The sequence below is a fragment of the Corapipo altera genome, unplaced genomic scaffold (genome assembly GCF_003945725.1).
Source record: "Corapipo altera isolate COAL_440 unplaced genomic scaffold, ASM394572v1 1b, whole genome shotgun sequence".
Taxonomy (NCBI): domain Eukaryota; kingdom Metazoa; phylum Chordata; class Aves; order Passeriformes; family Pipridae; genus Corapipo; species Corapipo altera.
In genome coordinates, this window is record NW_020884881.1 from 4,691,428 (window position 1) to 4,706,918 (window position 15,491).

General features: G+C 39.4%; 1 protein-coding gene across 3 annotated transcripts; it reads left to right on the forward strand.

The window, feature by feature from the left end:
* The first annotated feature begins 92 nt into the window (after window positions 1-92).
* Window positions 93-14,625, forward strand: ALG12 (ALG12, alpha-1,6-mannosyltransferase). Of its 3 annotated transcripts, none has more exons than XM_027640035.1 (10): window positions 93-111; window positions 3,897-4,086; window positions 4,229-4,361; window positions 4,916-5,089; window positions 5,949-6,143; window positions 7,556-7,659; window positions 8,138-8,361; window positions 9,098-9,267; window positions 9,463-9,538; window positions 13,316-14,625. In XM_027640035.1, exons 2-10 carry the CDS (start codon window positions 3,922-3,924, stop codon window positions 13,545-13,547), a joined length of 1,473 nt encoding a protein of 490 aa, XP_027495836.1. In that variant the 5' UTR covers window positions 93-111; window positions 3,897-3,921; the 3' UTR covers window positions 13,548-14,625. The 3 variants fall into 3 exon arrangements, with proteins under 3 accessions (XP_027495836.1, XP_027495833.1, XP_027495834.1); XM_027640032.1 differs by lacking the exon at window positions 93-111 and adding an exon at window positions 245-312; XM_027640033.1 differs by lacking the exon at window positions 93-111 and adding an exon at window positions 670-998.
* The last annotated feature ends 866 nt before the right edge of the window (window positions 14,626-15,491 follow it).

Sequence of the window (15,491 nt, forward strand, 5' to 3'; positions counted from 1 at the left end):
GGGAGCGCCCCGCGTGCCAGGCGAGCCGAGCGGGGGGCGCGGCCGAGCCGTCTGAGGGAGCGGTGGGCACCGGGCCTCGGGCGCCACAGCCGCCATCGTGAGAACGGGCAGGCGCGAGCTCCGCCGGGGCTTCGAACCCGCCCGCCATTTGTATTCGGCAGCCGCCGCCTTGGAGATCTTTCGCTGACGGGGCGTGCCCTGCCCTCACCTAACATGGCCGGCCGGGGAGCGGGTCACGTGCTCGCGGGGCGGGCCCGGCTGCTCGCGCGCTGCCGGCGCCCTGCGCGGGGCGGCCACGCGGGCGCGCGCGCGGTGAGTGCGGGCTGGGCCGGGCCGGGCCACGGGCACTGCCCGGGGCTGCGGGAGCGAAAGAGGAAGGGAAGGCGGGAAGGAGGGAGGGAACGACCGACCAAACGGGAGCGGGGCTGCCATCGCCACAGCCCGGCTGCAGCCGGCACACAGGGCGTTCCCGGGAGCCTCGCCGGGCGCTGCCAGGCGGCCGCCCCAGCTCTCCGCCTCCCGGGCGCGGGAGCTGTGGCAGGAGGGAGGGAGAGGGGCCGGGCAGCGCGGGGCAACCGCCTCCTGAGGGGTGTGCGCGGTGCCTGTCCCTGCCCCTGCCGCGGAGAGCCGGAGCGGCCTGGGGGGCGGTGCCGGTACTGCTGGAGTAGCGGGCGGTGTTTGGTGTCGTCCGGGACTCCCCCGGAAGCCCCTCGCACCCCGGCCTGAGCGCGCGGTGTGTGGGGTGTCCCCTGAGGAGCCCGGGGCGCCCCGATGGCGGTGGGGGCGCGGGGAGGGTCCTTGGGTTGGGTTTGCGTATTTTTCAGTCCCGAGCGTTCTGTGTGTTTCTTCCCCAGTCCAAACAGTGAGTGACATTTACTCCACAGCTTCATCGCACCTTCCTGTCGGGTGCCGTCCCACACTTCGTTTCTTGCCTCAACTTTCTCTTCTCTTTTTGTCTTAATTCTTTTATTTTTTTTAGCCAATCCCTAAACTTATGAGTAAGTATATAAAAGAATAGTAACTGTTCAGTTTTTTCTAAGAAAAGATGAAAAAGCAATCCCAGCAACTACAAAGTTTAAATCTGACCTCATTGAGAAGTTAGCTTCAGAGCAAAGTTGTAAGAGTTATTAAAGCACAGGAAAGAAAAACATGAAAATTTAAGATGATACAACATAGGCTTTGCCAAAGCTAGATCAAGCCAAAGAGGGAGGACCTTATGGTGGGATGCACTTTGTGGTTCTGCTTAGATGCCTCTGTGTGAGGGAGTGAAATGAGTCTCTGTAGACAGATTTAACATGCAGTTTGGCTACCATACTGTCATATTTATAGTGAAGAATGTTTGAAAAAACAAAAATGAGCTAAGTATGGTAGATTTTTCATGGGAAGAGTAAAAAGTCCATTTGAACTAATGGCACTTCCACTGAAAAAGTATAGAACAACAATGAACCATTGTTGATGAAAGTACTTCAGCCTTTTTTTTTTTAAGTAAAAAAGCCATTTTTTTTTCACCCGGTTTAATCCCATGAAGAGATGACTTCTTTGTGTTGAAGAATTGCTGCTCTTCTCTGATTTGGTCATGATGTAGGCATCTGGGAGAAGTCAGTGTGGGTGCATTTTAGAGACCTGGGGAGGATTCTACTTAAGTTGTCAGAATGTTAACAGTGGAGAAAACTTATATGTATTTACTTACAATTATTCCTCTAAAGTTCATTATTAAAATAATTAAAATAAGTGAAATCTGTTTCTGTGGTTTTGGGATTTAAAAAAATAAAAATAATTGCAAGTATTTTGCCTTTATATCGAAAATTTATTTTGATCATCAAATTCAGTATCTACCTGTCTTGATAAATTCCACTTGAATTTTGAGGCTTGTCAGCATCAATTTTCAGCAGAGCAAGTTATCTTGAGTCTTGACAAGACAACTGAATTTATTAGGCTTTATCTCAGAAACCTGGATGTTGTCTTTGTGCTTTGGTTTTTCTATCATCTAGCATGTTTTCCTTCAGGGAATCTCAGTATTTATAATGCATGTAATTATCTTCAAGATGTATGAGTGTGCTGGCATGCTTTCTTCAAGCATACACAAGGATTGGAGTCAACAAGATAAAAAAAAGCTTTGTGATAAACTGTGTGTGGGATATATAGCTTCACTTTCATTCTGATTTAGGAAGTTGGGGACTGATTATTCAGGTGGTTATCAGCTAAAGATACCAGGAGCAGGCTATATTGTAGAGTGGTCAGAGGATAATGAATGTAGTATTTATAGGGGAAGGTAAAAGCTCTTATGAAACTGAGGTAGTTAAGAAGGAAAAAATAGAGCTTTTTGGCATGTGCGTCATTTTATAAAGATTTTTTTGGGTCCTAAAATATCTGAAATATTAAGAAGCTGTGAACTGGGAGTGAGGAATACCTGCCTTGCTGGTGAGTGTCTATGTGCTGCTCTGCCTGACACATAAGCTACTCAAATGCCCATGTTGCTTTGTGCAGTGGTGGATTGACCTTGCAGTGTCCATTTTTGTCCTTGGTAAGTTTGGCCAGAAACATTAGATGCCTCTGCATTTATTGGAAGAATTGACCAAGATTGCCTTCTAGAGTCTGTGCAAAATGAATGGCCCTGTGCAGAGGCTTAATTCCTGCCAGACACTTCTGGAGGTGCTCCTCATGTCAGTCCTGTACCTTCTTTGCTACTGCTGTGGAAAAAGGATTCTGTTGTTACATAACCCATATTTAGCCATTTTTTTAAGGAAGTGATATTATGCACAGGTTAAAAAGACTTATTCCCACTTTCTGGGATGTTATGTTGTGTAGGCTTTTAAAAATGCAGAACAAAGCAAGAGTTGTAAGGATGTAATACAGAGCTCCCTGTCTTTAAGCCCAGGCTTAGAGCTTCAATAACAGTCTGTAGCAGAGGCTATCGAAGAAAAAGAGATGCAGTCAGTGAGATATGTAAAATAATATGCAGATACATGCAGTTTACAGGAAGAACGCAAATTTTAGGTGTTATTGGTGTTAATTGTAAATATAAGGAACATGAACATACTCGTATTTATTTTTACTAATGAGCAGCACAAACATCAGTTCAGAAAAAAGGTAACTCTAGGAAGCAGTTGCTAAGTGATCCTAGGAAATCTGCCAGCTATCTTACATCTGTTTGATGGACATATTTAGACCAAAACACAGGAGAAAACATCTCTAACCAAACCCCCAGTTGTACCTCAAAAATGCTATTTTTGTAGTTTTGTTTCTGTGAGAACAGAGCAAGAGTAACAGTAACCAAAATCTCTTGTCTTTTATTAAATTATAAACTTTAAGTGGAAAGCTTAAATTAAAAGAACATGAAATAGATCTGCTCTGGTATCACCTGGACACATGATTTTATCATAATGATAAAATATAATGTAAATGCTACCAGAAGAATGGCTCAGCAGCGTTGTGAAATAAAGCACTAGGGAGAGGTGGCTTTCATTTCTGGGTAGAAGTGTGAAGGATGGGGTTCAGACTGTCTGATGCCATAGTGACACAGGGTGTAAGTGCCAGAGGGGATTCGTCCTTCACTTGAAGAGTCCAGACCTTGCTGCTGGCAAACTCAGAAGATCAAAGTACTCTGTTCTGAGAAATTCCTCATCCTCATGGTTCCTCTCCCACTGATTTTGGAGTCCTGGACAAACGAGAGAGCACATTCTTAAGATTATGTGTAAATCCAGTGCGTGATTAAAATGAGAATAAATAACAAAGTTGTCTCTCCCACAAAGTGCAGACATAATTGAAGTGAAACTTTGTTTAAACTTTTCCACTACTTTAGTACATTGTCCTTGCATTATCAATCTCTTTCTTTGGTTCTACACTTCCTGCAATGTTATTAATGTGTTTTCTCTTTATTTTCTTTTCAATTGTAGAATATTTGTGAATTTCAAGCCCAAGATGGCTCAGAAGAGGAACTCAAGTAGGCAGTCATTCCCATTGCTGCTGCTGCTTATTGTTGTGGCTTTTGTTCATTTAACTGTCTGTCCTTTCACAAAAGTGGAGGAAAGCTTTAACCTACAAGCTATCCATGATGTGGTGTACCACCAACTGGACTTGGATAAGGTAAATTGAAAAGTATGTCTTCATTTCTGGACACTGTTAAAGATGGCAATTCCCTGCACTATGAGTAGATAAATGCGGTGAGAATGATTTATTTTCCTTTGTTTCTGATTTGCTTATCTTACATCAGTTTTCCTTTTTGCAGTATGACCATCATGAATTTCCTGGAGTTGTCCCAAGAACGTTCCTTGGACCAATTTTTATTGCTGCCCTTTCCAGCCCAGCTATATATGTACTTTCTGTGCTAAAAATGTCCAAGTTTTACTCCCAGCTGATAGGTATGAGAACTTCAGATCCTCAGAATAGAGATGTTTTTCCTGCTGCACTAATGGGTGGCATCGTTGTTACATTCAATGTTTGGATCAATTGTTAAAATGTGACATTCTTTTCCTCAATGAGGGATTTTGTAAACTGTAGGTACTTGGGGCCAGCATGGCCGTTCCACTTCCTCTTTGGGGATAACGAACAGCACATGGAAAGTCTGTGCTAAAAGATGTCAGATACTGTAGAAAAAACAAGTGCCTCAATTGTCTTCAGAGAATACACTCCTGTGTGTTCCGAAACATGTTTCTTGTGTGCTTCAGAAAATATCATTTAACTTGGTCATAGAAGCATTGACCTTTGTGCAGAAGGACCAGACCAGTTAAAGGTGGATTAGAATAGATAAACTAATGAAGTTTTGTTTGGGTTTTTGTTTCTTTGAAGATGGTTATACTGTGATATCTTCAGTATTATTCTTCAGAACTTTTTTGCATTACGTTATATAACATGGCTGTTCGTCACTGGTCTGTCTGATACTACTCTTTAATTCCCATTTTTATTCTTCTAATAGTCCGAGGAAGCTTGGGGCTCAGTGTGATTTACACGTTATGGAAGCTGCAGAAAGAAGTTAGAAAACAGTTTGGAGCAACTACAGCATCAATTTTCTGTCTCATCACTGTCACTCAGTTTCATTTGATGTTTTACTGTACACGAACCCTCCCTAATGTGTTTGCACTTCCTTTTGGTAGGTATTTCACAGGAATAATTTTAAAATATAAAACTTATTTCAAATGCATCATAGTTAAAGCACAGAAAAAGTACAGTCAGAATAAATAATGCATGTGGTTGATTAAATTGTGTGATAGCAGGACTAGAAAACTTTAGTTGAGATTTCTTCCTTTCTTTTTATTTTAATCATGTGCTTACAATGACTGTTGAATCGAGTTTTATTGATTCTGAGTGTATGTGGGTTTTGTCAGATGGCTTTGGTTAGGTAGAGGTTTGAGTACACATATCATGCATAAAGCACAGAGATATTGAAAAGGCACTAGGTACACTGCAGTTCAAAAAAACCTATGAACTTAGTGTGTAGAGACATGGTGTGTCTCCAGCTAATCACTGAAATGAATTGTGGTTCTCTCTCCCTGAGCAATAGTCTGTAGTCTCATAGTCGTATTTGAAATCTGTTGCTGTTATCATGAAAATAGAATATACTTAGCCAAGAGAATAAACTAACTGCTCAGCTGATATCAAGCAATGCTAATTATGAATCATACTTTGAAAGGCTTTTAGTACTCCCTTAAGGTTTTTTTTTCTTTTTTCCCCCTCAAAAGCTATTAAATACACTGTCTAGAAAGAGTTCCCATGTGTTCCTTCTGTGGTTATACTTTTCCTAATTAAGCACCAAAAGTGTAAAGCTGTGCATTGTTCCAAATTACCTTCTTCTAGCAGAGGAAAAATTTCTGGACTAGAAATGGTATGAAGACCAAGAGAGGATTGGTGGGAAGTTAGAGGAAGAAGATAGCATTGAGAATAGTGTTGTCCTTTAGAAAAGCAATAATTCAGCATGTCGGGCGATGTGTGTTATTTTTTTTTTTTTGCAGTGCTCCTGGCATTGACATTTTGGATACAGCAAAAGCAAAGGCCATTCATTTGGTTCTCAGCTTTGGCGATTATAGTCTTCAGATCAGAGCTCTGCATATTCTTAGGCCTCATGCTCCTGGTGACTTTATTAACTAAAAGAATCTCCGTTTTCAAGGTCCTTTCCCATGCTGTTCCTGCTGGAATTTTTTGGCTGGGTAAGTGTTTGCTTGGAAAAAAGCAAATGACATTAAATTCAAGAGAAGTGTGGAGTTTTGACTGATTTCTCTGGTAAATAAATGTCCTGTAAGGGGTTTTTTTCTTTTTTTTTTTTTTTTTTTTTTAGTTTTTTTCGTCATTTTTTGGTTGGTTTGGTGGTTTGTTTTGGGGGTTTTGTTTGGTTGTTTTTGTTTGATTGGTTTTTGTTTTGTTTTGGTATTGTTTGTATTTTTGTTTTTGTTCGATTCCATTTGCTAGTCATATGATAAGACTTTTTATTTCCTTGAAAGTTTCCCTGTGAGGAAATAGATGTGCAAGGAGCAGAGAAAGATACTGTGACCTTTGCTTTTAGATGCTTACAGTATAATGTCCTGATCTTAAAGAGGCTTAGATGTGCAAGTTGACTTCAGTATAATTAGTATCTGGCTGTAGCTACTTGTGCATGTTATCAGTTGTAGTATCTATTGCCACGGTGATAAGCTAAAGCCCAGGATAAAATACAATGGTGTGACAGAGATACCAAGCAAGAGGGTTGTGGGGAGAGTTACAGTTCAACTCTATTCCTTTATTACATTAATTTAACAGCTTAAGTGATCTCCATGCTAGGGAGGTTGAAGAATCCCCTTGTCTCTACCCATCCATGGAAGAGCCATGCATATGCACATAGTCTGAGCTTCTCTGCCATCCTATCTAATTAAAAGTGCTGTTGTCAGATATGTGATGATCTCTGGCAGTGTGCTGTCCTTTACACAGCGTGGACAATACAAACACTAAACAACCATGCCATGTGGATTTGGAGGCACCTCATGATGTAAGAGTTTGGAAGTCCAATGGGAATTAGTCACTGACACTGCCATTTCCTACCTGAGCAAAATCTTTAAATACCAGAGTAGAGGTGTGAAGTAGAAGAGATGGGGCTGATGGTTTTGCTGCTCTCCCTTTTTGCCTTTCATCCCTTATCCTCCTCCTGCCTCCCACCAAATAAATAGTAGCAAACTTCTAGAGATTGCTTTTTGTAACCTAACATTTTTACAATAAAAAATTATTTAGTACTATTTGAAGTTAACTTGGGCTTCTTACCATTCATGACTTTTAATGCTCTAAGCATTTGTTTTAAAACAAACTTCAGCTAAACCCCTGCTTTTCACACTTGGGGTCGGAGTAGGGTGAATCCCAACTAGATTAATATGTAACATGTTTCTTTTAAGACTTCTATTAAGAAATGCCTCCCTTCTGTGCATTTCCTCTGCAAGACAGACATATTCAACCTTCTCTGTGGTTTTGGGTGAGGCTTACAATCCGTGTTTCAGTTTATATTGATCTCATCAGTAAATGTGCTATTTGGATATGTTAGTTTGCTTTTTTCCTAGTTTTTAATTCATGCAGATTTGTATTTCTTTAATTCTTTTAGGGCTAACAGTTGCTGTGGATTCTCTATTTTGGAGGCAACTTGTGTGGCCTGAGGGGAAAGTGCTCTGGTATAACACAGTTTTAAACAAAAGTTCCAACTGGGGAGTATCCTTTGAAACATTTGGGGAAAAATAATACTACCAGCCAAAGCAAAGACTTGATGTAACTTATTCCTCAGACTCAGTGAGGGTGCTAAATTCTACTTTTGATCTAATATTTCATTATTTGAAATTTATGACACAGTGTCTGTCCTTTCGATCCTTCTGCAAATTGTAACTTGCCTTTTCTGACTGTTCCTCCTTGCCTCTTTGTGTTCTCCCTATGTAAAACCAGGTTTCTTCCCCCTGGGTTTTCATGTTGCCTATCACTAGTGCCATTTGATGTGCCTCTGTTGGGTGATGTGAATGATGTTAAGCAACTGCTTTTAGTTCTCTAAAGATAAGGCAGGAAACCAAAGGCCTGGAAAAATGCGTGTACAAAAAGTATACTGCTTATTTGCAAAATCTGCATGTACTGCTGTAAAGAATAGTTACTTCACTTGTTAAGAGTGAAAACATCCTTAACTCGCCTTTTCACCTTGAAGACCTCTCCCTTCTTGTGGTATTTCTATTCAGCCCTGCCTCGTGCTTTGGGATGCAGCATTGTATTTGTACCTTTAGGTGTAACAGAAAAGAGAACTCGGATTTTACTTTTGCCAGCACTGGGCTTTATTTTCTTGTATTCGTTTCTCCCACACAAAGAGCTGCGTTTTATCATATATACTTTCCCTGTCTTCAACATAGTGGCTGCTAAAATGTGCTCACGGATGTAAGTTCAAAATTCTGTTTGTTTGGTTTGGGTTTTTTTCCCTCTGAAAATGCAAAAGAAAAGACAAATTATCATTACTGGTTTTATGCACTTTTTCCCATCTTGTACTTTGGATCACCTTGAGATGTTCATATGCTGTAGAAAGGAGGTCGAGATCTATGTCAGTGTACCAAACCATAGAGAGAAGTAGAAACAGAAAAAAGTTAAATGCTTTGACAGGACCATTTGGCAAGTCTGGAGCAGAGTTGAGAACAGAGCCCTGATTTTACTGTTATGTTGTTACAATTCAGTTTATTTTATTCACCAGAAAAAAGACACATTCCAGTGTACTCCTGTGCTGTTAATATAACTTACCTCAGGAGATAGTTTAATATACAGGTGAGGCTCGTGAAGCATGGAGTTAAATGTAGTTGGGTATATTGAGTAAACAAATTGAAGTTATACTCTCAACTTCTTTGACAGACAATACAATCATAGCTAATGGTTTTAAACACAGAAATACTTCGCTTTATTAATGAGCTTGTTTTAGCTATATTAATGAGAATATTCTAATTTAAGTGTCACTAGAAGTTAAATCTTTTAGAAATTGATAATAAATGCATGCCATACATGATTAATAAAATTTGCATTAATCTTTATTATCTAGCAATGGAGTTTCCATAACAGTTCTGTCATGGTAGTCAATGATCACTATGAAAGAAAATAAGTTTATTTTTGTTTTTTCCTTCCTCAACAGTCTGAATAACTACCGGAGATCCTGGCTCTATAAACTTGGATCTTTCTTTGTTATCATGCATCTCCTAGTTAATGCTGCTTATTCAGGAACATCTTTATATGTTTCACATTTCAATTATCCTGGAGGAGTGGCAATTCAGAAGTTGCATGAGTTGGTACCTTCAACAGCAGGTATGTAAAGCTGTCTTGAGGAATGTTCACCTAATTTTAATTTTAGGGTTTTTTTGCTAGTATATCTTTTCACGTATTGGATACTACTTCGCACTAGTTACGTGCATCTTTCTTGTTACTTTTTTTAATTTATTATTAATCAGAGTGCTCTTAGAAGAATGTTGAAACTGTATTCTGTTTTCTTTATTTATGTAGACGTCTCTGTTCATATTGATGTGGCTGCAGCACAAACGGGAGTTTCTCGGTTTCTAGAAATCAATTCTGATTGGAGGTATGTTATGAATTATTTTGATCTGAAGAAAGGAGTCTCCTTTTTCCTTTTTTATATATGTGCAGAGACAAGCATTACAAACACCATTTCTGGTACAGCGTATTTATTAAGCCAGGTCAAGAACAATGTGAATCTTCAGAGAATTTTGGTGCTACCGTTTCAGAAATACAGAACAGTCTTGGTTTTTGTTTTGATTGGTTCTGATTTGCCTAAATAGCATAGAATCTTTCAAAGGGCAAGAAGAAATGGCCTCAAGTTGTCCAGGGGAGGTTTAAATGAGATACTAGGAAAAATTTCTTCATGGAAAGGGTTATCAAGCATTGGAACAGGCTGTTCAGGAAAGTGGTGGAGTCACCATCCCTGGAAGTGAATATGGCACCTGGGGACATGGTTTAATGGTGAACGTGGTGGTGGTGCTAAGTTGATGGTTGAACTTGATAATTTTATATAATTGTGGGGATATCCTCTCATTTTGTTTGTCTTTGAATGATGTGTGGTGATGTGAGGCTCATGTACATATTAATGTTGAAAGTCTGTGTGGAACATCCTTCACATTGAAGCTGCTGTTGTGGACACATTCACTAACTCTGAGAGAAGGCTGTTGAGTGCTTTGTTACTATGATCAGCAGTGCTAGACAGTTTTAAAAATCAGAATATTGGAATGGATAGTAGGAGACATTGTGGGATGGCATCATTTGCTTTTCAGGATACAAACCAAAAAAGTAGGCACCTTTCTGATTCTTAGGCCTACATCTTCTGCTGGAATGTAGGTTTCTAATTTAATGTCATCTTAATGAAAATGACTCACTAGAAAGTGATACAAAGCCTCCCTTCATACTGCACAAAACAAAAGCAATATAAGCAAATTTTGTTTTAAGAAGTTCTTTTTCCCCAGTTACAGTATTCAGGATCAGATGAACATAATTTAATTATTGGTATGTTTAGAGATAAAAGTACTTTGGAAATAATGCAGAAGAAGGGATAAGTATGCTTCTGGGAGAATTACAAAAATCATCAATCTTGCTGTGCCTTATTTATTTTCAAGCTCTCTCATGATGGTACAGACAGTTTAAAGCCTCCACAGTTACCCATCTAGTGTTTATTTCAACTTGTTTTTTTGTATGTTCAATCCAGAGAAAATCTCAAGCCACAAATCATTAAACTGAGTACAAGGGGTAGAACATGCATGATAGCTAAAATGTTCCAATCTTTGTTTTTCTGACTATACTTAAATATACACACTACTCTGAATACAACACTACTCTATAAATAGTGCTTCATATCAATGAGCTTTTTGAGGTTGTGAGTTTTGGGTTGTTTTGGGCTTGTAAGGCATAGTGTAGTGAGATTGGAAGGTGAATGAATAATATCCCTGTCACTGATAGATGTTTCATAGTGTTGTAGCTCCAGAGCAGTTTGTCTCTCTCACTTTTATCTCTACTCAGCAAAACAAAGCCTCAAGGAAGGGCTGATTCATCATGAAGTTTCACATTAAAAAAATTAGGCACAATCCACAACTGAGCATCATACACAAGACTAACACACTGTGTAACAGCACAGTACTGCAAAGTTTAGTGGCACCAACTGTCCATTTTCTCTTTATCCAAGGAAGTGACAGCCGTTCAGATGGTTGAAAACTAATTTACCATCTTCATAGACAGTGTATGTCAGGCAAAAACAGATTTGTGGATGGGGTGGCTGTGAAGGCTGATGATTCATCAGGATGACTGCAATCCATAAATAAAAGTGCCTTAAAGTTAACAGCTTTCAGTGGCATGCTCAGATTAGATCTGTTTGCCTCAAGAAAAATGCAAGTGATCCACTATTTTTCTTCAAGGGTTGACTGAAAGAAGCTTGATGCAGGTTCTTACATAGGACAGGTGTTACAATCTTCCCTTCAATTAGTGCAGTCTCTTTGAACCAGGAATAAATACGCTGTGTAAGCTTAACGTATTTAAAAATAATAAAATTCAGAAATGCTTGCAGCCAGATGAAAGGCCCTTATTTGCTGATGAAGAAAATACAAAATTAGTAGGTGGTAAAGGTGCTACAAAGTATGCCTTTCCTTCTGCTCGTTTGGACGTGTGTACCAACCTAAAGGGATACTGTGATATTTTTGGAAATAGCAGGTGAGATCAGCATGCAATTGTTTTAGAAGAAGAAAGCACCTACTCCCTGTGCAAAATCTAATTCTGCATTACATGGTGTATTTATTGACACCTGGATTCTGTCAGCCTGGGACCTTTTCTGAATTGCCAGAATTTTAGTTAACAATCCACACAAAACCTGTAGTTTGTTGTGAAGTTCTTCCTTTAAATATCTTAAATCTTAGTGACTGCTATCTCAGGGAGCATTGTAAAAATATCAATTGAGATTTTTTTTTCAGAGAATTCAGACAGATGAGAGGCCCAGACCTGCAAAGACATGTTGCCAAAGGTGCAGGCTGTATTTAATCCTGGGTGCATTTAAGGGTATGTAGGGTTGGGATTGCACTGCTTCCCAGTGTCCATGTCTGCAAGGAAAGCCACAGCCTTGAGTAAGATGCTTGTGAAACGTGTAGGAGGAGTCAGGTGCCTAAGAAGAGGAGTGACAAATGCTGATGGAAAACAGTTCATAGAACAGGGCAACAGAAAGGCTGAAGAATGGGGCACTGCTCTTCACTTGGGTTACAGAGCTTAACAGTGGTCTGTGGAGCGTTTTGGGGTGGACTTATCTCATTTTTCTCCTTTGAAGTTGTTGGATTGAAGACTTGATCAGGCTGCCATGACCAATATGAGTATCCTGACCCTTGGGCTATAAATTGCACCTGAACTCTCCTCAGTGAATGAATAAATAACTATTGTGAATTTGAACAGTGTCCTCATGAGATAGTGAGGGAGATGTATCTCAGTTTCTAGAAGATTAGAGACAGCTCTGACAGATAATCATCTTCAGATTTGGGCTTAGATCAGATGGAGAGTGACTGAAGCTAGATCTTTCACATCCCTGCCAAATGGCTAAGTCACTTTTCTCATCCTGTAAACTCCCTCAATAGCTAGGTTGAACATAAGTCTTTATACGAAATAACTGTCAGTGTACCTGTTAAATAGTCTTAGAGCTCACTAGTTACTTTTTAAATATTTCTTTTATATATATAATTTATATATATTTTGGTACTTTAACAAGTTTATGACAGCTGACCCAAAGTGACCTGCCCAAATAGGTAGTAGATCAGGGAGCTGAACTCAGAAATAAGAAGGGCCAAGTTAATACTCTAATTGTCAGGCTGTTCTTTCTTTCCTACAGAGTTCAAGGAGGTCTTCTCGCTGTTATTCTCTGAGGCTTCTACTTTAATGTATGACTACCAGAAGAAAAGTGGTTCTGCTAAAGTACTTTCTTAAAAATTATTAAAAATCCCCACAAACAAAAAAAAATCCACACTTATCCAAACTGCAATTCTGGTAAAGTAAACCTTAAAAATTAGTCCAGTTTCCTACAGTCTTAGGCTTTGGTGTCCTTTCTCAACAGAACTCAAATAGGGGACTAGTAAAAAATTTTCTAGGAATCCTGATTTATATCACAATAGCAGCAGAAAGATTTGCATGGAATGACTGAGTCCCAGAACTCTTCAAAAATACAATTTCCTCCTCTAGTACTAATTATTTAATCAAGAAATATAACTAACAATGTTACAGTTCCTTTTTTGTTTCATTTAGAATGCTACATGACCCTGCAATAATAGAGCTGTTTAATAGGAAAAGTGAGAAATATAAATAAAAGCCTCTTTATTCTTCACAGGTATGACAAAAGGGAAGATGTTAAACCAGGAGACCAGTTGATGTTTTCTTACACGCATATACTGATGGAAACAAACCCTCTTCAAATATCACATTACAAGACAACCCACAGGCCACTGGCAAATATACCTGGCATCAGTAAAATTGGGTTGAACCTTACTGCACTACCTCCTTTTACTTTAAACTTGAAACCAAAATTAGTACTGTTGGAAAAACTTCCTCTATCATCTTGACTGTGAATTTTAAGTCTTTTGATGTGATTTTGCTGATGACTGAACTGTATAAGACAGAAGCAAATCGTCATTCCGGCACTGCAGCTCAGCTTCTGTGGAACGGCACAGAAAATCCTTGTACTAATTGGTATTTAGCTCTGTCTGTTTCTTACATAAATATTACAGTGCATTCTTAGTATATACTCAGTATACTGAGTTGTATTGTTAAATATGTTTGAGAGAGTTACCTCCAAGTTTAGTGATATTAAGTAAAAACTGTCTACTTGGTTTGGGTAGCTGTCTGTTTCACAGCGCAGGGATGTCCTAATTGTCCTATTTAAAATACATAATGGAACAGGTTTGTGCTATGGCAATAATTTGATCTGTAATCTGTGTGTGCAAAGATGTATTACTTAATGTATCTGCAGGATTGTAACTCCCTCAGCTGTCAGAGTGCCTGTGTGAAACCTAATGATGTTATCAACATACGAAAGCCATATTCATTGTTAGCTTCATCATAATAGCTAATAATGCCCTGTAGGCTACCAAACTAATTAAAGTGAAAGATTCACTTAAAAAGCAATTGGACCTCTAGACAAACACTGTCTCATAACAGATTTGAGTATTAAGAAGATCATGAAAAAGCAGCAACTTCGATTTCACAGGAAAAAGCATTTTTAAAATAAGGTTTCCCCTCTTCTGCTGTAATGATATTATCTTAATTTGCAGTCCAAAAATTTACCTTTGAAAATATTCACTTGAATACACTTTAAGATAGGTGCTGTTTTCCTTTTTTTACTAAGTAATCCCTTTGGGAAGGAGTACTCTAATGTGCCATGTGCTTCATTCTGTAAACTAGAATAAGATTGCATGCTCCATAGTGTCTTCTTTATTAGATGTTTTTGTTAAGGATGTCTGCCTAGGTTGCTAAATGGAACAAGGGAAAAAAGAGTTCTGGTTAGGCCAGTTGTAATATGACAAGAGCTCCATTAGTGTAAAATAAGAGAATTGCCGAAATTATCAGGGGCAGAAAACTGTTCCTTGCTGAATGAAAACTTGAGTAAAAAACAATTACGGAATAAAGTGGTTTGGTGGGGTTTTTGGTGGGTTTTTGTTTCCTTCGTTGGTTGGTTGGTTTTGTTTTGGTTTTTTTTAACTCTTAAAAGTGTGCTTGATTCAAGAACAACCTTTACGTGTGTGTATATTTCAGCTTTCGGGACCATGTTTTCTTTTTATTCTCTAGATTATGTATCAGAGGAACTGATCTGGCTGGGTGGAGCCTGCTCCCCTGTGGGTGGCTATTGCTGTTGCCCAGGTTTCCTCAGCCGGAGCTGATCTGGCAAAGGCAACCTGCAGAACTTGTTGGTCCAGTCTCTCCCTGCTCTTGAAATTGAAATCACTCAAGTATTATCTATTTGACTTGTCTTTGAAAAAAAACTCAGCTTCCTCCAGAACCAGTTTGAACATCAAACAATTCACATGAGATAGATGGAAATACATGTGCAAATAGCTGGAAATTTAGAACCACACAGAGGAAAACTTTTGACTAAGGATGTAAGTAGGCCTTTATGTTAAGGCTAATCATTGACTTTATGTAACTCCCCCACACTGTAATCCACAACTCAAGAACCTAAACTAAAATTTATCCTGTCCAGCTGTATACAAATATCGGCACTGCTGCAGTTAGGTCTATGGTTATTCCAGCTTTCCAAGTCTCTGGTTGTCAGAATCCTCTGTGGGAACTTGTCTTCTGTTAACTACAGAGAAAACCTAGGGCTGCTATGCTTGCAACACAGGCACCTCAAGCTAATGCCTGAAGTGGCACAGTGTGTGAGATGAGACATCTGAAGAGTTTCATCTTGCTGAATGATGGACACACACACTGGGTTGGGTCCTTCCACAGACTTTTATTCAGGTGTCAAGGTGCTAGCTGTTGGACTTATACCAGTGATGGTGCTCAGCTGT

Coding starts and splice junctions, on each gene's coding strand:
- ALG12 (XM_027640035.1), top strand. CDS start 3,922: ATGGCTCAGAAGAGGAACTCAAGTAGGCAGTCATTCCCATTGCTGCTG. Junction 5,090..5,948: donor TGTGTTTGCACTTCCTTTTG/GTAGGTATTTCA, acceptor TTTTTTTTGCAG/TGCTCCTGGCATTGACATTT. Junction 7,660..8,137: donor ACAAAAGTTCCAACTGGGGA/GTATCCTTTGAA, acceptor TTCACCTTGAAG/ACCTCTCCCTTCTTGTGGTA.